The sequence below is a fragment of the Choloepus didactylus genome, chromosome 3 (assembly GCF_015220235.1).
Source record: "Choloepus didactylus isolate mChoDid1 chromosome 3, mChoDid1.pri, whole genome shotgun sequence".
NCBI lineage: Eukaryota > Metazoa > Chordata > Mammalia > Pilosa > Megalonychidae > Choloepus > Choloepus didactylus.
Window position 1 is genome coordinate 101,040,620 of NC_051309.1, and position 24,813 is coordinate 101,065,432.

Here is a 24,813-nt window from a genome sequence, read left to right on the forward strand (position 1 = left end):
TGTGGTTTTGATTTGCATTTCCTGGATGGCTAATGATGATGAACATATTTTCATATGCCTTCTGGATATTTTTATATCTTCTTTGGAGAGATGCCTGTCCAAGTCTGTTCTGATTTGCTAAAGCTACCTTTATGCAAAATACCAGAAATGGATCGGATTTTCTAAGGGAGATTTATTTGTTTACAAATTTACAGTTCTAAGGCCATAAAAGTGTCCAAACTAAGGCATCAACAAGAGGATACCTTCACTGAAGAAAGGCCGATGGCATCCAGAACACCTCCATCAGCTGGGAAGGCACGTGGCTGGTGTCTGTTTGTCCTTTGCTCCTGGGTTCTCGTTTTAAAATGACTTTCTCCAAAATGTCTCTGGGCTTCTGTGTCTCTCAGCTTCTCTCTTACAATTCCTGTGCAACCTTGCTTGTTCTCCCAGGGTATTTCTCTTTAAGAATCTGGGGGTCCTCTCTTAGCTTTTCCATGGCAAACTCTGAGCTTCATCTCTTAGTTTAGCACCTCCAAACATCATTCTGTCTGCATCTACAAGCATCTCAAAGCATATCTAAGCATCTAGGTCTGTGCGGGCTCTCAGCTCTCTTAAGGAATCCAGTGATCTAATTAAGACCCACCCTGAATGGGCAAGGTCACACCTCCACAGAAATAATCTAATCAAAAGGTATCACCCACAGTTAGGTGGGTCATACTTCCATGGGAAAAAACCCAATCAAAAGATCCCATACATAAAAGTCTGCCCCCACAAGACTGCATTAAAGCACAGTCTTTCCTGGGGTACATAATAGTTTCAAACTGGTATAAAGTGTTTTGCCCATTTTTTAATTGGGTTATTTGTCTTTTTGTTGTTAAGTTGAAGAATTTCTTTATATATTCTTGATATTAAGCCTTTATCAGATATGGCTTCAAAATATATTCTGGAGAGGATCTAAGATGGTGGCATAGGGAGTGGAAGCTAAGTAGTCTCCCTGAAACAACTAAAAAAAAACAGAAATAACTAGTAAATAATCCAGAATAACTGTGGGGGGACAAACAAGACCATCCACTCATTATACACCAACCTGAATTGGGAGGAATGCTGAGATCACAGCATAAAATCTGTAAGTAAAAACTGCAGATTCAAGTCGGGAGACCCCTCCCCCCACAGCCCAAGCTGCAAAGCCTCGTGGTGCCAGAGAGATGCTTTCTCCCAGCAAGCGAATATAGCTCAGCTGAGCTCCAACTGGGGTTTTAATTAGCAAGTGTGAACTGCTCACTATGAGGTACGAATCCCCAACAAGCAGACAGAAGCTTTGGGTGACCACTGACCTTGGAGAGCCAGAGGGTCACCTCCAACTAACTCTGAAGGGGACTTTCTGTTGCTTTTTCGGCTCAGTGGAGAAAGCCTCAGCCTTTTTCAGTTCCCAGTGCTGTGACCCAGACAAGGGTATAGCACAGGCAGAGAGAGACCACTGAAATGCTAATGACTTCCCCCTGGGGCGTCTGTCTTCTCTAAGAGGAAAGGGGTGGGGCCCAGCTCTACTATCCACCTTCCATTCAGAACTAGGGAAAAACAGCCACACCTCTTTACACCAGTCAAGAATTCTAGGCTGTGCTTTTCTGCTGCACAGAAAAGCACAGAGACCCGAGGCATCACAGGGTATACCAGTTTTCTAAGATGCACCCTCAGGGAAACCAGATACTGAATATTTCTTCCTTCTGGGACCCGAGCCCATTCTGGTCTGGGAAGATCTGATTGGGGTATCCAAGGAAACCATGTCTAGACAGCAGAAAACAATAACCTACACTAAGAAAGATGAAATTATGACCCAGTCAAAGGAACAAACTTACACTTCAACTGTGATACAGGAATTGAAACAACTAATAAGTCAATTCAAAAAGTTTAGGGAAGATATGGCGAAAGAGCTGAACTGTATAATGAAAACACAGGACGTATGTAAGGTAGAAATTGAAAGTTCAAAAAACCAACTGGCAGAATCTATGGAAATGAAAGGCACAACACAAGAGATGAAGACACAATGGAAACTTACAACAGCAGATCTCAAGAAGCAGAAGAACACACTCAGGAACTGCAGAACAAGGCACCTGAAAGCCTACACACAGAGGAATGGATAGAGAAAAGAATGGAAAAATATGAGCAACATCTCTGGAAACTTAAAGACTAAATGAAAAGCAAGAATTTATGTGTCATTGGTGTCCCAGAAGGAGAAGAGAAGGGAAGAGGGGCAGAAGCAATAATAGAGGAAATAATCAATGAAAATTTCCCATCTCTTATGAAAGACATAAAATTACAGATCCAAGAAATGCAGCATACCCCAAACAGAATAGATCTGAATAGGCCTATGCCAAGACACTTAATAATCACATTATCAAATGTCAAAGATAAAGAGAGAATCCAGAAAGCAGCAAGAGAAAAGTGATCTATCACATACAAAGGAAGCTTGATAAGACTATGTGGGGATTTCTCAATAGAAACTATGGAGGCAAGAAGGAAGTGGTGTGGTATATTTAAGATACTGAAAGAGAAAAACCACCAACCAAGAATCCTATATCCGGCAAAACTATTCTACAGATATGAGGGAGAGCTTAAAATATTCTCTGACAAACAATGACAGAGTTTGTGAACCAGATACCTACTCTACAGGAAACACTAAAGGAAGCATTGCAGACAGAAAGGAAATGACAGGAGTGAGAGGTTTGGAAAACAATTTTGTTAGATAGTAGCACAGCAATGTAAGTACACTTCTGTTGCTTATTCAGCTCAGTGGAGAAAGCCTCAGCCTTTTTCAGTTCCCAGTGCTGTGACCCAGACAAGGGTATAGCACAGGCAGAGAGAGACCATTGAAATGCTAATGACCTCCCCCTGGGGGGTCTTTCTTCTCTAAGAGGAAAGGAGTGGGGCCCAGCTCTGCTATCCACCTTCCATTCAGAACTAGGGGAAAACAGCCACACCTCCTTACACCAGTCAAGAATTATAGGGACACCAGAACAAATGACAAACAATAAATACTGGGACTGTGTAATTCAGGGAAACCTGGGGTGCTCAATGATTGTAATAAGAGGTACAAATATGTTTTTACATGAGGTAGATCAAATGAATGTCAACATTGCAAGGTGTTAAAAATAGGGTGGGATTGGGGGAAAATACAATTAATGCAAACTAGAGGCTAGGATTAACAGAAACATTGTGTTATGCTTCCTTTGATGTAGCAAGGGCAGTGTACCAAAGCTAAATGCATATGAGGGGGGTGGGGAATAGGAGAAGAGTATGGGACTCCTGGCATTGGTGATGTCATCTGACTCTTCTACTTTTGGTTGATGCTATCTTTCCTTTCATAGCTTTCTAGCTATCAAGTTTTTTTGTTTGTTTTGTTTGTTTGTTTTTCTCTCTTTCTCTTTTCTTTTACTTTTGTTTGTCTGCCTTCTTTGACTCTTTTCCTCCGTCTTTGTGGAAAAAATGGAGATGTCCTACTATAAAGATTGCCGATGGTGCTCAATACATACATATGTGACCTTATGGAGAACCAATGATTGTTTACTTAGGGTGGAATGTATGAAGTGTGAACAAAACCATCTTAAAAGAAATGGGTTGATGAAGAAACCTTGAGGGCACTATATTGAGTGAAATAAGACAGACACATTAAGGCAAATATTGCAGGGTCTCACTGATATGAACTAATTATAATATGTAAACTCATAGACATGAAATATAGGTCACCAGGATATAGAAATGAGGCTAAAGAATGGGAAGTGGTTGCTTATTGTGAGCAGCATGTTCAACTAGGGTGAACTTAAATGTTTGGAAATGGACAGGGGTGAAGGTAGCATGCTACGAGAATAACTAACAGTGCTGAAAAGTGTGTGAAGGTGGTGGAAAGGGTAAGCTCAGAGTCATGTATGTCACCGGAAGAAAAGTTGGAGGTTAAAAGATGGGAATGTATAAAACAGTGAATCTTGTGGTGGACAATGTCCATGATTAACTATACAAATATTAGAAATCTCTCTCATGAAATAGAACAAATGTATGTCACTATAACTAGAAATTAATAATAGAGGCATATAGGGAAAAAATATATACCTATTGCAAGCTATATACTACAGTTAGTAGTATTTTAACATTCTTTTATCAACAGTAACAAATGTACTATACCAAAACTATGAATCAATAATGGAGGGGGCATGGTTAGGGGTATGGGAGGATCTGAGTTTCCTTTTTTCTTGTCTTTGTTTTTTTTCTGGAGCAGTGAAAATATTCTAAAAATTGAAAAAAAATTGTGTTGATGGATGCGAGGCTGTATGATGGTGCTGTGGGCAGTTGATTGTACACTTTGGATCTTTGGATAGTTGCATGGTGTCTGAACAATCTCAATAAAAAGATATATATATATGTATGTATATATATATATATATTCTGCCATTCTGTAGGTTGTCATTTTACTTTCATGGTAAAGTCCTTTGAGGAAAACAAATTTTAATTTTGGTGAAGTCCCACTTATCTATGTTTTCTTTTGTTGCTCATACTTTGGGTGAAAGTCTAAGAAACCACTCCCTATAGAGGTCCTGAAGATGCTTCCCTACATTTTCTTCTAGGAGTTTGATAGTTTTAGTTCTTATATATGGGTCTTTGATACAATTGAGTTGATTTTCATATAAGATGTGTGGTATGGGTCCTCTTTCTTTTTTCTTTTTCTTTTTTTTTCAAATGGAGATCCAGTTTTCCCAGCACCATTTTGTGAATAAACTATTCTTTCCCAATTGAGTGGATTTTGCCCCATTGTCAAAAACCAATTGGCCATAAATGTTGATTTCTGAGATCTGAATTCTATTCCATTGGTCTATATGTCTTCTTGTACCAGTACCATGCTGTTTTGATTACTATGGCTTTGTAATATAGGGAAGTGTGATTTCTCCAGCTTCATTCTTCTTTTTCAAGATAGCTTTAGCTATTCAAGGCCCCTTACCCTTCCATATAAATTTGATGATTGGATTTTCCATTGCTGCAAAGAAGGTTGTTGGAATTTTGATTGGGATTGCATAGAATCTATAAGTTGCTTTAGATAGGATTGTCATCTAAACACTATTTAGTCTTCCAATCCATGAACATGGAATATCCTTCCATTTATTTATGTCTTTAGTTTTTTTTTAGCAGTGTTTTATAATTTTCTGTATACAAGCCCTTTACTTCCTTGGTTAGGTGTAATCCTAGATATTTGATTCATTTACTTGCTATTGTGAATGGAATTTTTTCTTGATTTCTTCTCTAATTGTTCATTGTTGTATATTCAATCATTACTGATTTGGGGTGTTGAGCTTATACACTGCCATTTTGCTGAATTAATTTATTAGCTCTAGGAGTTTTCTTGCGGATATTGTCTGTGTGTGCGTGTGTGTGTGTGTGTGTGTGTGTGTGTGTGTGTGTGTGTGTGTGTAGGATCATAGCATCTGCAAATAGGGAAGGTTTTACTTCTTCCTTTCCAATTTGAATGCTTTTAATTTCATTTTCTTGCCTAATTGCTCTGGTGAGATCTTCCAATACAATGTTGAATAATATTGGTGACAATGGACATTTTTGTCTCTCAATCCTTCAATATTTCACCATTAAGTAGGATATTTGCTGTGGGATTTTCATATATACCCTTTATTATATTGAGAAATATTCCTTCTATTCTTTCTAAGTGTTTCTATTTCTAAGTGTTTTTATCAAGAATGGAGTTGTATTTTGTCAAATGTCTTTTGTGCTTCAATTGAGATGATCATTTATTTTTTTCCCCTTCATCATGCTAATGTGGTGTATCATATCAATTGATTTTCTTAGGTTGAGCCAAACTTGCATACCAGGGATAAACCCCATTTAATCATGTTGTATAATTCTTTTTTTTTCTTGTAAACAAAAGTGTGTGTTTAATTCATAAATTGAGGTGGCTGGACCCTGGCAGAAGCTCAGTGAAGAAGCTTCTCCAAGAAGAGAAAAAAGAAGATGGGAGTTTGGGGACAGACCCTGGCCCCATTTCTGAGGGCTGATCTGCATTTTGTACTCTGGTTAGCAATAGGAAAACCCATATAAGATGTTTTTGAATCTTTGCATTGGTCTTCTTGTATGCATTTCTTCATTTCATCACCTATGCTGTTAACACCTGTGTTTACAATGCCAGAGAATTCAAAACAGTGTATTTTATCTGCTGCACTTAAAACCATTGGATCCGAATTCATCAACATTCTTCTCCTCCAGGTCACTCATTTCAATCTTCCAGGAGACTGCCAGGAAGGGCACAAAAGCAAAGTTGCAGGCCAAGAGGAGGCTCTCTGGAACTGCTGGGCACATGGCTGAGGCCAAGTCCCCTTTCTCTGCCACTGTGATTCCTGGCCTTCACTTCCTGGATGGCCTGAGAGGACTCAGTATAATTCTTTGAGTATGTTGTTGGGTACAGTTTGTTAGTATTTTGTTGAGGATTTTTGCACCTATATTCATAAGAGGTATAGATCTGCAGTTTTCTTTTCTTGTGGTATCTTTATCTAGCTTTGATATGTGGGTGATGTTTAGTGTGTAGAATGAATTAGGGAGTTCTCCTTCCTCTTAATTTTTTTTTTTTTTTGGAATAGTTTGAGCAGAATTAGAGTTAAGTCTTCTTGGAATGTTTGGTAGAATTTCCTTGTGAAGCCACCTGGTCCTCAGCTTTTCATTGTTGGGAAGTTTTGATTACTGATTCGATGTCTTTACTAGTAATTGGTTCGTCAAGATATTCTATTACTTCTTGAGTTCATGTTAGTAGTTTGTGTATTTACATTTCATCTAGGTTGTCTAATTGATTGGCATGCAGTTGTTCATAGTATCCTCTGATAGTCCTTTTTATTTCAGCGGCATCAGTAGTAACGGCCCCCTTTTCATTTTTTATTTTAGTTATTTGTATCCTCTCTTTTTCCTTAGTCTAGCTAAATGTCAATTTTATTGATCTTTGCAAAGAACCAACTTTTGGTTTTGTTAATTCTATTGTTTTTCTATTATCTATTTCATTTATCACTCTGATCTTTCTTATTTCCTTCATTCTGCTCATTTTGGGTTTGGTTGGATCTTCTTTTTCTAGTTCTTCCAGCTTTGCGGTTAGGTCTCAGTTTTGAAGTCTTTCTTTTTTAGTGTAAGCATTTAGAGCTACCAATTTCCCTCTCAGCACTACCTTTTCTGCATCCCATAAGTTTTGGTATATTGTATTTTTATTTTCGTTCACTTCAAGATATTTCCTAATTTCACTTCTGATTTCATCTTTAACCATTGGTTGTTTCAGAGTATGTTGCTTAATTTCCATATATTTGTGATTTTTTCCATTTCTCCATTTTTTTTTTTTTTTTATTTCTAGCTTCATTCTGTTGTGGTCAGAGAAGATACATTGCATGATTTCATAATTTTTGGATTTACTGAGACTTGTTTTACAAGATAACACATGATCAATCCTAGAGAATAATCTATGTGCACTCAGGAAGAATGTGAATTCTGTTTTTGTTGGATGAAGTGTTCATATATGTCCCATTAGGTCTAGTTGGTTTAAAGTATCATTCAAGTCTTGTATTACCTTACTGATCTTCTAACTAGCAGTTTTATCTATTATTGAAAGTGGTGAATTGGATTACTATTAATGTAGAACCATCAATTTCTCCCTTTAAATCTGTCAGTATTTTCTCCATATATTTTGGGACTCTGCTGTTAAATGCATATGCAGTTATAATTGTTAGATATTTTCTTGTTGAATTGCCCCCTTTGTTAGTACATAATGACTGTCTTTGTCCCTCATAACTGTTTTTGACTTATAGACTATTTTATCTATTCATATAGCTACCCTGGCTCTCTTCTAGCTACTTCTTGCATGGTATATTTTTCCTATTCTTTCACTTTCAACCCTTTTGTATCTCTGAATTTAAGGAGAGTCTCTTGAAGAGTGCTTATAGTTGGGTCATGCTTTCTTTATCTGTTCTACCATTCTCTGCCTTTTGACTGGAGAGTTTAATCCATGTACATTTAAATCCACTACTGATAATATGGAAATTTCTTCTGCCATTTTGCTATTTAGCATTTTTAACTCCTATGTCTTTTTTATCCCTCATTTCCATTAATACCTAATTTTATATTTATTTGCCTTTTTTGTGTTTTACCACATTGAGTGCCATCCTATTTCTATCTGGATATATTTTTCATCTATTTTCCTTGTGGTTACTATGAGGCTAAAATTTAACATCCTAAGTATGTAGCAATCATATTTCATTTGATACCAACTTCACTTCAGTACCATGAACATATACTTTTCCTACACCCCTCTGTCCCCTACCATTTTTTGTAGCTGTTACCACTTATATATCTTTGTACATTGTGTGTCCAAAACATAAACTTATCATTACTTTTTATGCATTTCCATTTTAACACATTTAGGAAGGGAGAAGTGGAGTTAAATACCAAACATTTCACTAAGATAACACTGGCATTTATACTTACTCAAATGGTTAGCTTTACCTCAGGTCTTTCTTTATTCTGCTTTGAACCACTGTCTAATGTGCTTTCCTTTCACTCTGAAGAACTCCCTTTAGTGTTGTGTGCAGGGCAGGTTTTTCTCTCGTTCTTCTCCTTCTGGGACTCCCGTAATGTATATATATGTTACCCTAGCATGATATTCCAGGGGTGTCAGACTATTTTCACTTCTAATGTTCCTTTTTTCTTTCTGTTCCTCAACCTGATTATTTCAAGTGTCTTGTCTTCAAGTTCACTAATTCTTTCTTCTGCCAGCTCCAATCTGTTCTTGAAACTATCCTGGGAATTTCTCATTTCAGTTGTTGTTGTCTTCAACTCCAGCAGTTCTGTTTGATTACTTTTTAAAACTTCTGTCTCTTTACGAAGAGACTCATTGCTCATTAATTGTTTTCCTGATATCCTTTAGTTCTTTCTCTGTAATTTCCTTCATCTTGTTGAGCATTTTTAAGATCACTTTTTTTAACATCTTTGCTCAGTATGTCCACATTCTGGATTCTGGTCTTCTTTGTTGCTGTTTTCTGGATTTTTATCCTCTTCCTTTGGATGGGCCATCATTTCCTGTTTCTTTGTTTGTCACGTGCTCTTTTGTTGCACACTGTACATTTTATTATTTTAAAATGTTAACTCTGGTATTTATTCCTTGCAATATTTGTTTCTTGATTTTTGTAACCAGTGGGTGATAAAACAGATTTTCTTGAGCTTCGGCCCTCCTATCAGGAAGGTCTGCCCAAGGTGAATGCAGTGTGCAGGGTTTTCTCTGTCTTTCTGGGCCTCTGCTTTTTCTTGGGCTTTTGCTTGTCGATTGTTTTGGAGTCCCCTGTTTACAGGAGTTTGTTGGTCCCCTCTCTTTCCCAGGAGACAGACCTCTGTCTCCCAGGTGTTTGAAGCAGGCAGTTCTTTGTCTCAGACTATATGTCTCTATACTTTTTTACTTCCCTTTCATTGCCTCAAGCTATTTATTCCTGGAAGTCAAATACTGGACAGAGGGACATGCCAGAGATGATTTTCCCAAGTCAGTCTTTCTCAGCCAAAACAGGTCCAGCAACCCATAAAAGGGGTGAAGATTGGCTCCACAGTGCCCTGGAGAGAGAATCAGAAATGGTGCCAAAATCTTCTCTGATGGATCCCCAAAGCTGAGATTTCCTTACCTGCCCAGCAAATGCAGCCCTTCAGCTAACTTTCCCCCATAGCCCTGAGGAAGCATAGCATCCTTAGAGCTCCACCACCTCTTCCCCTGTACATGGTGAATTGAAATAGTTGTTGAATCCGCCTTTGTCCAGAATGACTTGAAACAATGGGAGCTCTCAGAGCCAGGGCGCCAGAGATCTGAAATCACTAATCAAAAGCCATAATCAGTGATCAGATTTGCCCACCTCTGGTCTTGGGGAAAGGGATTTTTATGTTCCTTTCTGTCATCAGAGAGCTAGCCAGGGGCTGGTCCTCATGCGCTCCGTGAGAGTAGGGGATGCACGTCAGTAGTTGCCATGTGGAGAGAGCAGTTTACTGTCCTTTACTCAAATGTATCAGCCTCTTCCTCAATTCTGTACACTATTCTTCTGGATTCTGGAGTTTCAAAGTAGTTATTTCAGAGAGTTCCTGCCTGTTTAACAGTTGTTTTGATGTAAAGACCAAGTCCTTAAGCTCCCTACTCCACCATCTTCCCACAATCCCTCTGGTTGCTGTTTTTTAAATTTTATGAAGTTGTGATATTTCATAAATACGAGTCATTTTTTAACTATGAGTTTTTGTCACTGCCTACACATAACATCAAACAATTCAGGTGCAGCTAATTCATTCTTTTGTAGGCTCCTTAAGATTTCTTCAAAGATCAGGTAGTTATATAAATATGATGAACATTTTTTGTTGCTATTTGATACCTAACTGTTCTAGTTTGCTAATGCTGCCAGAATGCAAAACACCAGAGATGGACTGGCTTTTATAAAAGGGGGTTTATTTGGTTACACACTTACAGTCTTCAGGCCATAAAGTGTCCAAGGTAACACATCAGCAATGGGGTACCTTCACTGGAGGATGGCCAATGGCATCTGGAAAACCTCTGTTAGCTGGGAAGGCACATGGCTGGTGTCTGCTCCAAAGTTCTGATTTCAAAATGGCTTTCCCCCAGGATGTTCCTCTCTGGGCTGCAGTTCCTCAAAAATGTCACTCTTAGTTGCACTTGGGATATTTGTCCTCTCTCAGCTTCTCCAGAGCAAGAGTCTGCTTTCAATGGCCATCTTCAAACTGTCTCTCATCTGCAGCTCCTGTGCTTTCTTCAAAGTGTCCCTCTTGGCTGTAGCTCCTCTTCAAAACATCACTCACAGCTGCACTGAGTTCCTTCTGCTTGTCGGCTCATTTATATGGCTCCACTGATCAAGGCCCACCCTAAATGGGTGGTCCACACCTCCATGGAAATATCCAATCAGAGTCATCACCTACAGCTGGGTGGGGTGCATCTCCAAAGAAACACTCAAAGAAATCTAATCAAAACTGATAACATCTGCCCATACAAGATTACATCAAAGATAATGGCATTTGGGGGGCACAATACATTCAAACTGGCACACTAACTATATACATAACTTGTAGAAATATGATCATTGGTAAGATTGAAAGGAATCAGTTCAGCATTGTAAGGGACCAACACATCTGTTATCAAAATTTGTCTCTTTTGCTTGCGCATTTTATTTGTACACTCTGAATCAGGAAATGCAGCTTTACTCAGTTTCATAGAGCAATCCAGGGGAATGATATGATTATGCATGCTTGTTCATTTGGTATGCCCAAACTAATTCACCAGCTGCTGTTTTCAACTGAACATTGATGTCTTTTTCTAATCACTTTTGAGTGATTTGGAAGTATTGCCTTTCTCACCCTGCACTTGTGAGATTCAGTCTCTAGATATGCCTTCACATACTCTTCTCCATCATCCCCAATCCTAAATCCTTTTCTGCATATTGTTCAGTATGCTCTGTATTGGTTACTTGCCTCCTTAATCCAGTTATATGTGTCCTTCCATCTGTCATGAAGATAACACAGTCATGTAGCCTCCTTTTTCAATGATGCCTGCATCATGCTGGCATTGGTATTATAATCATTCTCTTTTTCATTGTATGAACTCAAACATGATCACACAAAAAGCTAGGTATGTGGGGGTTTCAAGGTCCTTCAGCCTTAGTATGGGGTATATACTTGGAAGATTGGAAAGCAGGGACATGAATGGGCATTTATGCACCAGTATATATGGCAGCAATATTCACTATTTGCAATAGATGGAGATGGCCTAAGACTACATTGACTGATGAACAGAATGGTGAACTGTAGTGTATGCATACAATAGAAAATTGAGTGGCCACAAGAAGAAATGAAGCTGTGAGACACGCAACTAGGTGCATGGCTCTTGAGTACAACATTTTGAGTGAATCACACTAGAAATGAGAGGACAAACATTATAATGCCTCACTAATATGGACTAACTATAATGTGTAAACTCTGAGAACTGAATCTTAGGGCACAGTTTATCAGGGGAATGCTTATTTTAATGGTCCCTACATTGTAAGCTCTTACAGCAGTCACTTCTGCTTCTGAGTTGTAATGGTTATCTCTAAATCCTGAGATGCTGAGCTCCTTGTATATAACCTGATTGGTCTCTGAAACTTTGGGTATCTGTATGACACCTGACACTCAGAGCTAGAACTTGGCAGCTATGAATGTATCACCCCATATGACAACTGTTGAAAGAGCTGAAAAAGAATTCAGACTTTAATTAGGGATATGAATGAAGAGGATCTGGCTAGGACTAAGGCAAATCAGGCCCAAGGGTAAAGTATGAAACTGACTGCATTTTAAAACGACAACTTATATGGAGACCAAAGGAGGAGATGTTTATCCGGTGCAGAATATATATTTTCTATGGCACACTAGAGAATTTAATTTGTACAATAAGTTTGTTTGAACACCAGTGGTGCAGGGAGCGGTGAAAGGGAAGTGGGCTTTGGTGAGTTGTACAGGTTGGGATGAAATCCCGACACATCCCAGAGTGATATGGGCAGAGAGTATAAGTGTATTTGCAGGGGCCCCCCAAGGAACTGGGGAGAAATGCAGAGGTATTGGACTTCCCTACCTTGGCTATTGCTGATATTCCCACAAACATGGAGGACTGCCAATTTAGTGGGCCAAGCCCTCGATCTGGGGGCCTTCCCCTGCGAGGCTAGCAATCCTCTGGAGGGTATTCCTATGTACTATATAGATATCACCTTTTAGTCTTTAGTATGTTGGAACTGCTAGAGGGAAATACTTGAAGCTGTCAAACTGTAACCCAGTGAGCTTGATTCTTGAAGATGATTGTATAACTATGTAGATTGCATAGTGTGGCTATGGGACCATGAAAACCTTGTGGCCTGCCCTCCCTTTATCCAGTATATGGAAAGATGAGTGGAAAAATGGGGATAAAATTAGATGAAGAATAGGGTGGGATGGAGGGGATAGAAAGATTTAGGTGTTCTTTTTGCTTTTATTTTTAATTTGGAATATGGAAAATTTTCAAAAATTGATTCTAGTGATGAATGCACAACTGTATGATGGTGCTATGAATAATTGATTGTACATGGTAGAAGACAGTAGGGTATGTGAATGTATCTCAATTAAACTGTATTAAGAAAAAGCAAATGAACAATAGGGGGAGGAGGGGAATGGGATGTTTTGGATTTCTTTTTAATTTTCATTTTATTTTTTAGAGTAATGAAAATATTGTTTGTGGTGATGAAAGCACAACTATATGATGACACTGTGAACAACTGATTGTACACTTTGAATGATTGTATGTTATGTGATTATATCTCAATAAAATTGAATAAAAAATGATCACAATATTCCCAACATTGAAAATTAAATTGGCATTATCTTAATACAAAGCACAATCGTCAATCCACAGGGAAAGGACTGTTAACATTCACAGTTACAGTGCACTTAATTTGCCTACTTAAGTCTTAACATTCACAGTGATGCAACAATAGATGATCCATTTTTGTGAACAGCCAATCACAGTTTCCATATTAACAGCTGGGGGAAAATCAGTGATAGTGATTGAAGAAGACAGATAATCTATGCCATGTCCATCTGAAACTAAACATTTTGCTTTCAGCCTCTATTTTTTGAGCCATCATATAGTTTTGTACTTCTCCCCCAACCTTCTGCACCCATCACCAAAAACCTAGACTTTTTGTATCCTTAGAATATTTCTCTGTGACATGGGTATTTCAGTGATGCAACTGGAATGGCTCAAGAAAACTGGGACTGTTGTCATCCTAATTCTTCCATCTGAGGTTGCAGAATGTTTATGACATTTTCTCCTTCAATTCTTCTTTTCAGTTTTTTGGTTGAGTCTGGTTGGTTGTTTTATAGCCACATTATATTTTTAGACTCACACTTCAATCTGGTTAAATACCCTTATTTTTCTGTTAAATTTGCAATCTCCTATTCCTACAATGCTCTTTTCCTGGAATATGTTCTATTTGTTTGAATCCATCCTTCCTCCCTGACTGTAGGTTCCACTATATGGTTGTTCTTTTTCTTTGTCATCTCATAGAGGCTCAAGTCCGTTTGTTAGATAATCCTAGGTATTGGCAGTCTTGCCAGTGGTAGGAGGTGCAATGGTCCTTGCCCTCTATGGACCAACATTGCAGAAGGTGAGTCACAAACCCCCTTGCTAATACACTCAGAAGAAACTCTGGGTTTTCCGGTCTTCTTGTTTGTTCCAGGCTCCAGAACTGGTAGGTTTCTGTCCATTCATTCAACACTTTCCTGGCCAATTTAAAGGAAACAGTACAGGAATATCTAAGGAAGGAAGGTAGGAGGAATTGGGGATTAAAGAAATCCACCCACAGGTTTCTCTAAACCAAGCACTCTCCAAACTTAATTTCTTCATGACCCTCCCCAGGGGTTCCAATGGCTTTCTCAGGTACTCACCCAGTCTGAGGGAGACAATTACCAATTAATTCCCTTACACAATTCCTAGACCCCCAGACTCTACCAGCTTTCTAACTTCCAGACCCTGTTAGCCATTTGTCTCAAGAGATAGTGGCCAGTATAGGGGAAGGAAGCTGAGTTCAGTTTTCCATATTCCCAGAATGTTTCTTAATGCAATTTTATTGAGATATATTCATATACCATACGATCATCCAAAGCATACAATCAGTTGTTCACAGCACCATCATATAGTTGTGCATTCATCACCACAATCAGTTTTTGAACATTTTCATTACTCCAAAAAAATAAAAATAAGAATAAAATAAAAGTAAAAAAGAGCACCCAAAATATCCCACCGCCCACCCTCTTCTATTAGTCATTTAATTTTTGTTCCCAGTTTTCTACTCATCTGTCCATACACTGGATAAAGGGAGTGTGAGCCACAAGATTTTCACAATCACATGTTCGCTCTGTATAAGCTATTTAGTTATACAATTGTCTTCAAGAATCCAGGCTACTGGATTGCAGTTCAGCAGTTTCAGGTACTTCTCTAGCTACTCTAATTCACTAAAAGCTAAAAAGGAATATCTATACAATGCATAAGAATAACCTCCAGAATGACCTCATGACTCTATTTGAAATCTCTCAGCCACTGAAACTTTATTTTGTTTCCCCTTTTGGTCAAAAAGTCTTTTTCAATCCCATGATGCCAGGTTCAGGCCCATCCCTGTGAGTCATATCCCATGTTGCCAGGAAGATTTACACTCCTGGGAATTATGTCCCATGTATGCGGGAGGCCAGTGAGTTTACCTGCAGAGTTGGCTTAGAGAGAGAGAGGCCACCTCTGAGCACCAAAAATGTTCTCTGGGGGTGACTCTCAGGCACAATTATAAGTAGGCTTAGCCTCTCCTTTGCAGTAACAAGCTTCATAAGGGCAAGCCTCAAGTTTGAGGGCTCGGCCTTCTAAATTGGTAGTCCCCAATGCTTGCGAGAATGGTGGGGAAGTTTAATAGTTCTACATTTTCCCCCAGCCCTTCAAGGGAGTTTTGCAAATACTTTTTTTATTCTCTTCCCAAATTATTTGGGATGTATTGGGGCTCCACATTAACCTCTGCAAACTAACCAGAACTCACTCCTTATTCAAGGTTCCATGTAATTATAGTGTTTGAATAAACTGACTATACAGGTTTAATTATACAGTGTGCTACACAAAATATAGATTTTGCAGCAAATAAACATCCCTTCTTTGGTCTCACACAGAAGTTGAAGTTTTAAAACAGTCAGTATCATTCTTTACCTTTAAGTCTGATTTACCTAAGTCCTAACCAAGTCCATTTCATTTGTATCTCCAATTGAAGTCTGAACTCTTTTTCAGCTTCTTTAACAGATGCTGTATAAGGTAATAATGACATTCATAGCTGCCAAACTCTGGTTCTGAGTCTTAGGTGTCACGCCAATACCTGAAGTTCCAGGGACTAACCAGGTTATACACAAAGAGCTCAGCATCTCAGAATTTTAAAATAACCATTACACATTACAACTTAGGAATAGATGTAACTATTGTAAGAGCTTACAATCTAGGATTCTTTATAATAAGCCTTCCCTGATAACTCAGATTCAATTCTGAGTTCAATTTTGTTCTCAGATTCAATTCTCAGAATTTGCACATTATAGTTAGTCCATATTAGTGTGGCATTATAATGTTTGTCATTTTGTTTCTAGCTTATTTCACTCAACATACTGTCCTCAAGGTCCATTAGCCTAGTTGCATGCTCAACAACTTCATTCCTTCTTGCAGCTGCTAATATTCCATTGTATGCATACACCACAGTTCACCATTCCATTAGTCAGTCAATGTACCCTAAGGACACCTCCATCCATTGAAAATCGTGATTACTGTCGCCATAAACACTGGTGTGCAAATGTCCATTCATGTCCCTGCTTGAAGTTCTTCCAAGTATATTCCCAATAACAGGGTTGCAGGACCATATAGCAACTCTATTCTTACCTTTCTAGGGAACCAACGCACTGCCTTCCAGATGCGCTGCACCATTCTACTCCCCCACCAACAGTAAATAGGTACATCCCTCTCTCCGTGTTTTCTCCAGCACTTCTATCCCTCTGTTTATTTTTTAAACAGTTTTATTCACACACCATACATTCTCTCCTAAGTAAATAATCATTGGTTCCCAATAGAATCACACACAAAGCATTCACCACCACAATCTATATGAGGACATTTCCATTTAGTTCTTCATTGTGATCTCGGCTATTTCACCTGTTCCAGACTGGTGCATGATGTGTGTCCTGTCACAGAAATCTCCAAAACAGTTGTTCCATACAGTTCCTGGCTATTTACCAGCCTCCCTAGAGGAGTAACTAAATTCCACATCTCACCACTCCGCCATCTTGCCCCAAAAACCTCAGAATGTTTTTTATTATTATTTTAATATTTGGTTCCAGTAACCTAAAAAAAAAACAAAAAAAAAGGCAAGAGGTAAGTTTAGAGGTAGGCATGCTCTTCTTCTAGAATAAAAATGTATATTTTAAAAATAAGCTGGTATTGATTTATTTTAAAGACATTCATATCTTACTTGTGAATAGTTGTGCCCTGTGATGACTACCTCAGAGCACAGATGCAAATTCTAACCTAATAACAGATAAAATATGGTACAACAACATTAAGGCAGCAATAAACAAAAGAATACATATTTTAAAAGTCAGTTTTAAGCACTAAAATATGGGCTTGATCATGATTTACTGGTCTGAAAAAGTTCAGAAGAATTGATGAATGAAGCTAAATTATTAATTTGCCCAAAGTGGGAGAGGTCACCACCTAGAATCATTGGTCATAAATATTAAGGCATCCCATCTTAATGACTTATGTGAGCAATGAATTACAAGGACCACTAAAGATTGATTCTGGATTAATCATAACTCTTTGTGCCAGTGTTTACAGTCACTTTATCTCCCACTGACCATTAGTTAAAATTGTAAAGAAGTTAGCAGCTTACTGTGCAAGGTTAGAATTTATTTGTCTCTCACATTGTTTTCAGGCCTTTTAATTTTTATTGGTAAAGAGAAATAATAGATTTCCATCCTGCAGACTTCATTTTAATTTTAAAAAAGCACTCCTTTTGTTTCAATCCTGAAGATCAGAAATGCTTAGATAAAAATGGTTACAAAATCCATAAGCCTCAGGGCCCAGAATCACATAAACAAGATATTCATTCCAACGATTTTGACAAACAAGCAATCTTTTTTAAAAAGTTCAGTTTTTATGATCTTAATACTGGGATCACATAGCATTAAGGAAGTTGCATTCTTTTCATGGTCTTTCCACAAACTGTATTACATTTTGTTTATTTACACAAATGTAATTTCTCCAACTAGATGGGCTATGCCTTGAAAGCAAAGACCAGCATGCCTCATGCATTTCTGCATTACCATGGCAAATGTCTTCCAGAAATGTGTCTTGAATGTAGTGAATAGAGCATAAGATTTGGCCTTGCACTCAAGTTCCACATCTACCACTAATAATTGGTATAACTTTGATCAAGTTTCATTACCTTATCTGTGAATTAGGTATCATAATATCAGCTGTCACACAGTGTTTGAGGAACAAGTAAAATTATGTATAAGGGGCATTTTTTAAGAGTTAAAGGTTTCCTTAAAGTTAGCTATTATCATAAAGAAGACATGGAGGAAGAATGGGGGATGTTCCTTCTTCAGCGAGGAGAAATTTTGTCTTACTTTTTGGTTTAAATGTGATCTTTCACATTTGTTCCCATGGATTGTTTAATTAAAAAGAATCATCATGGTTCTCTCTCTGTAGCTATAGGTTTTGAAGTGGGACTTGTAAAAATTAGCTAAATTAAAGATTCATGGGAGAAAGAAGATGATTCTCCTAATTAAAACCAAAGTCAATGGGATAGCAGGTAGTGATAAGCTTATTTGGTTGTGCTATGTCCTTCAGCAGATATGACACAGGAATGCTGCCTAATGAACTGAAAAGAAAAGTGCTTTCAGCATTGGGTTATGATGGAGATGTAAGAGCAGGTGCAGGCAGGGCAAGAACAGTCCACAGAGAAAGAGAAATGTGCCACATTCCATACCATGGTAAGGAGCATGGGTGCAGATTTTGAAAATACATTTTCCCATCCTTCACTTTACTTGACAAGAAAGGCAGGTATTTGAGAAAATAACATTGTTTATAGTTCTTCACCTGACAGGTGGAAAATTGCAGAAAACTAGTGGGTTAGAAAAGTGTGCATAAATAGAAATGGTCACCAAAGGTTATCTGTGTTTAATCAGTAAGGTGCTATAGATAAGGAACTTAAATATTTGGGATTTTTCTTGTGCAGTTATTTTGGTTACCAGAATATTTGAGCAGGCTGTCCTGATTCCCCTCAATGAGAAGTAATTTCCTCTTGCTTTGAACCCATTAACAATTTGAGCTTTTCTTATGGCACTTAGCATGACCTGCTTTGTGTTACAGCAATTTAGTTCTTGATTATCCCCACTATTGGGTTGTAAGCAGCTTGTGAGCAGGGATCTACATCTTACTCATCTTTGCATCCCCTACAGTATGAAATTAATGTATAATAATTGTTAGTAAAATTGAATTTAAAGAAAGACTACTATAGAAATGATGTCAAATGGAACAAAATCTAGCTCCCAGCATTATCTCAGAAGTAAGAAATTTATCACAATTATTGACGTTTTGGGCACTTTATGAGGATTCAGTTGCTGAATGCTAAGGATCAATAACTACCATTGTCCATCCATCACCAAGCATCCTAGAATCTCTATTTGGGGACCAGAAGTTGATAATATTGGAGACAGCTGCCACTTTTGATTCTCTGCCCTTGCTCGCACCTAGATCTTGGTATGAACTGACAGATGCACATTTGCCTTCTGTTTACCCTGGTGTGAAACATTTAACTTGCATGGAATCCACTGGTAAATAAATCTGGGCATGTAAGTCAGTTGCCTATCCATACATGACCTTGAAACAAGGGCTAGATGAAAATTTTTGAGTAACAGCCATCACTTAGTCCGATGGATCAAACATTTCCTAGGCTAACCCTTCTATTATTATTGTGTTGAAAAGTGACTAGATTTTGTTGATGAGTGTTTGCTAGATAGTTTTAATTTGATGGTTAAAAACCATCCAAAGAACAGTGATTGTATGTTGTAGTAGAGGAAAAAAGCTTGAGATATTTTTAAAAGCTAAAATAGTTTGGGTTACTATGCAACACTTCACTGGCACTGCTACAGGCTATAATCATACTGTTTTAATGATTCCCTTTTTAAAAATGGATTTGAAATGCTTTGTAACATTAGAATTGCTAGAAACACGTGTATAATGGCAATGATAATGTTATCAGGCATTTAAACAAAGTTCTACAGTTCACAAAGCAGTAACAACAATGCTAGAGCACTCTTTTCGCAGCAAAGTAATATGTCCCCAACTGGGAAAGTCCCTGGAGGGTTGTGAAGAAGCTGCAAGGGGATCCAGGAGGCCAGGATGACTGTTTGAAATAGAAAAGAATAGCTAAAATAAAAGTAGGTTGTTAGAGGAAGCTTCAAGGTCACTGCTATATTTCCATTACTTGTAGATCTGGATACAGGAAGCTAAAAGCAGATCTTAAGTTGGTGTTTAGCACAAACAAACAGTGAAAAGGAGGAAGGACTATTGGATATACCTGCCATGTGAGTGGCCACTGTAGAGGAATCCTAACAGAGTATCTTTCCCATTCCCAGACCTGTCAACACTCCAGGAAGCTGCATTAGTTTTTATGATTGTATCAAGTCTCATGTGTATGCAATTGTTCCCATTTATATAACTCACTTTTGTATCACTTGCAACAGTAGTATGCCAAACTCTATGTGCTTAAGCAGCAACAGTCAGGATTGTTAAAATGAGCATTCTTAAACCCCAAACACCAAACATCCCAATTAAATAAATTTGGGTTGAATCTGGAGTCTGCATTTTTAACACAAGAATCTCTTGGTAATTCTGATGCTGGTGGTCTTAATATATGAAAAGAAGTACTTACCTGCAGGACATAACAGGAGTCTAATATATAGCAGGCATTCTGTGAGTATTAATTGTATTGAGTGATTTCTTCAGGGAAAGAACTTTTATCTCTGTTTCAATACTTATGGATGGGTTGGGGTTTCACCCCCACTAACAAAAGATAGTATGCACCCACTTAGCACAGTAAACAAGTCTGAACATTTTAGGTCACTTATTATTTCATGTAAAACTTTTTATTGAGTATCCATTGGGAACACAAAGCCTGATCTAAGTAAATGTATAAAGCAGGAAGTAGTCACATGTATCAAATATTTTATTTACATATCTTATTCTTTTTTCCAGTATCAGAAAAATACAATCTTATCTGTTCCTCTAGCATTTATTTATTGTGAAGTTTGGATTCATTTTTCATTACATTTAATGTGTGCATTTCAGGGGTTTATTTTGTGTAGGGTGTAAGATAGTGCTCCAATATTGACTGTTTTGATATAATCATTTGTCTTAGTCTCATTTATTGAATATTTCATATATGCCACACTGGGTGATTTGAATTACAGCCTTTATAATATAAAATAATATATTTGTATATTTTTATTAGTTTCTAGGATTTTTTTCTAGTCCACTGATTTTCTATTCTTAAACAAATTCCATACTGTTACATTTTTAAGCTTTATAACACATTTCTCTTCCTAGTATTCTAAGTCTCCAACATCATTTTTCATTTTCAAAATTTCTTTGCTATTCTCATCTGCTATTCTTTCAAATAATTTGCAAAGATTTTAATGAGCCCTAAAACATTCTATGGGAATATTATTCAGAATTATAATGAGTATCTAATAATCTGAGGAAAACTGACATTTTACAATTGTGCAACCACCCTTTTAGGAATTTGCTATGATTTATTCAGAAATGAGATAGAGTCTTCTTGAATCAGTTATTGAGGTTTACTTCCTGTATTTCCTACTCATTTATTGTTAAATTTATTATTAGGTATATGTATTTAGTGTAAATGGATATTTTTACTCAAACTGTTCATTTTCTTTTATTCATTTATTAATACAAAAGCTCTTGATCTGTATAAATCTATTTATAATCAATCAATTTGTTGAAATGTATTTTTTCTAATATACTTTTAGTTTATTCTTTTGGACTTCATAAGTATGTCATCAAATAATGATATTTTTGTCTAGACCTAAGATAATTTTGTCCCTATAGATTGAAGTCAGGTTTCTGTTTTCTGCCTTGTTGCATAGGATAAAATTTTCACAGTCTTTTAAAATTTTGGAATAAAGTAGGCCTCGTTTTATTAATTTTAGCAGTAATGCTATTAGAGTTTCAGTTTCCAATATGTTTACTGTCTGTTTAGTTATTCTGTATCTCATTAAAGAAAAACATTTCCTGCATAGTTACATAGATAGATAGATAGATAGATAGATAGATAGATAGATAGATAGATAGATAGATAGATAATGGTTTTCAATTTTGTCAAATGTCTTTCTGGTGTCTGTTGAAATGTCGTTTAATTCTTTTTATAAAGACTCATTTGTAAGAAATATTATCCCAGTAACCTTCCTAATACTGAACTAAATTTGTTTTTCCCTGTTTAGTAATGATGCATTATTCTTTAAATATACCATTAAAATCAGTAGGCTTACATTTTGGTGAGAATTAGTCTGTCTGATTTTTGGATGTTTATCTTTAGTTTCAAGGTTATGGAGCTTTTCAATATGGAGAATCAAGCTTTTTCACTGTGCTAGAACAGTTGCCAATTTTTCTTGAGAAATTTTGGCAATTTCTCTTTTCCCAGGAAATTACCAAATTTATTGATATTTTAATTTTGTTGTTATAGAATCACTTATAATATTCTTTTAAACATATTTCTGAACATATTTTATTCCATCTCTAGTTTCTGATTATCTATATTTTTATATATTTTTCTTTTTCCCTAATCAAATTTACTAACAAATTATACCCCCTTCCAAAATATAGAGAAACTAACTTTTAGATTTGATTTTTAATTTTTAGTTCTGTTTATTTTATGAATTTGTTACATTTCATTTTTATCTCTAATAATTTTCTAAATAAACTTTACTAAGATGCTTACAATATTGCATTTTATTTTAATTTTTGGTAAACTCGTGACTTAGGATATGAATGATTATTGAGGGAAAATTAGGTAACCACTAAATTGGATTGTAAACAACCAGAGTAGAATTTATGCTCCCTAGATGATGGTAGAGAAGGTTTAGGAATTATTTTTACCTCATTTCATTAACTCATTGGGTGAAAGGGTTTCTTCTAAATTCAAATATTATTTTACCTTAGGCCACACCTGGCAAAAGATTAAATTAGAAGGGCATAGGACAGGAAAGTACTGCAGGGCAGTACTGGTCATTTCTCTTCAATGTGAGTTGTACTTGGAGCATTCATTTAGCATGCAGATCAGGTGCAAGGAGATGTCATCTACATTGGTGAGTGCAAAAACTTGCTTGACATAGAAGCTTCATAGCCCAAAGGAGCCAGTAGTTTTTATATCAACTTGAAAGGTACAGCTTCCAAGTTTCCCAAAAAAGGACAGGCTTAATTACAAGAATTGCCACATTAAAAGAAGTTCAAGGGACATGGCTTCCTATCATGCATTTATTGTTCTTCTATTCTAGATGACATTTACCATTCAGGGTTCATTTGTACTAGAAGCAGTGTTGCCTAGTAACGTAGTTAACATTCCATCTTGATCAGGTTTCCAAGAGAACAGAGCCATAAATTAACCAAAGACCAAAATTTTATGCAGAATGGGGAAGGGTTTAGTTAGACATATATATCTTATTACTTTCTGCATAATCAAAAATATATCAATGTAATATTTCTTGCCCTGCCTATATAACTTAAAAATACAATTTTAAATTCTATTTTCATTCTTTTTTTGATCTCTATTCTTTCACAGGTAAAATACGGAAATTATGCTTTTGTGTGGGATGCAGCTGTATTGGAATATGTGGCTATTAATGATCCAGATTGTTCCTTTTACACCATTGGTAATACTGTTGCTGATCGAGGATATGGAATTGCATTGCAGCATGGCAGTCCTTACAGGGATGTTTTTTCACAAAGGTAAGATTTGTATGTGATTCAAATAAGCAAGAGGGAATTTAGACCAAGAAAATTCACTTGGTTACCCAGTCTGGTTTATGACATTTTGTTTTCTTTGTTTGGAAAAGCGTTTCATTTTCAAGAACAACAACAAAAAAGTTAGTCATGAGTGGTTGTTCAATAAGACATTCATTTACTAAAGGATGTACTGAAGTCTTATGGTTACATGGAAAAAATTTCCCTATAAATGAAAAAAAAAATAGCACTGTATATGACTGCCTTTATTCTAATATTTGATATACAAAGTAATTAGTATGTTATTAATTTCTGTTAAAATTGTGTGAGCAATCTACTCTCTGCTTTTATAAACTAAATGTCATATCATTAAGAAAATTAATTCACTTGCAATTCACTTGTCAGAGCATAAAAGTTAAAGCTCTGCTCTACTGAAACACGTAACGTTAGAGATTTTTCCTTCTGAATTTTGGAAAGGACCTAGATAAGAATTCTAGTATCTTTCACCTGGTGACAAAGTAGACATAAGACTTCAGGAAGCAACAAGGGCTCAAATTTCAAACTATTTGAGTTGTATTTCTCAAAATTTTAGGAAAATGAAGAAACTGGAATTTTGTGTTTCAAATAAATAAATAAATAGGTAGTCCAGAATTTATGCCATAACTTTTCTGTTGGTTAACTAGAAAAATCTAGGCCTCTTTCCTTATCTGCAAAATGAAGATGTTAGGTAAACTCTAAGTTTCTGTATCAGAAAGCTTTTCCATATAGCAAACCCTCCCAAAGTATGAGTGACTTAAAAAAATAATTTCTCATTCATGAAACTTTAGGGTTGTGTGTTAGTTTTGTTCTTCGGAAAGCTGTGGGCCAATTGTAGGTCTACTCCATGCATCTCTTCACTCCAGGGAACAGACAGAAGAAGCAGCAGCCCTTTCTGGGAACGTGCTATTCTCATTGCAAAGAGCAGTCACAAAAGAGGCTGGTAGAAACAGGCAGTGTCTTTTGTACTTCTGCTTGGATGTGGCATATGTCACATCTGCTCTCAGATCACTAACCAGAGAAAGTCACATGGTCAACCCAAAATCAATGGGGTGGGTAAGTGTATTCCACAAAAAGGGAAGAAAGGAGTAAATAATTGAGAACAATAATGCAATCTATCAGTAGTCTCTTTTGGCTCTAAAAAAATT

The 24,813-nt window shown here is 36.8% G+C and overlaps 1 protein-coding gene across 3 annotated transcripts in view; it reads left to right on the top strand.

Moving 5' to 3' along the window:
* GRID2 (glutamate ionotropic receptor delta type subunit 2) overlaps positions 1–24,813 on the top strand; it is a 1,659,435-nt gene that overhangs the window by 1,426,576 nt on the left and 208,046 nt on the right. For all 3 annotated transcript variants that reach the window (XM_037830265.1, XM_037830266.1, XM_037830264.1), the window contains exon 14: positions 23,469–23,635. In XM_037830265.1, coding sequence (XP_037686193.1) covers positions 23,469–23,635 — 167 coding nt within the window. The remainder of the gene's footprint in view (positions 1–23,468; positions 23,636–24,813) is intronic.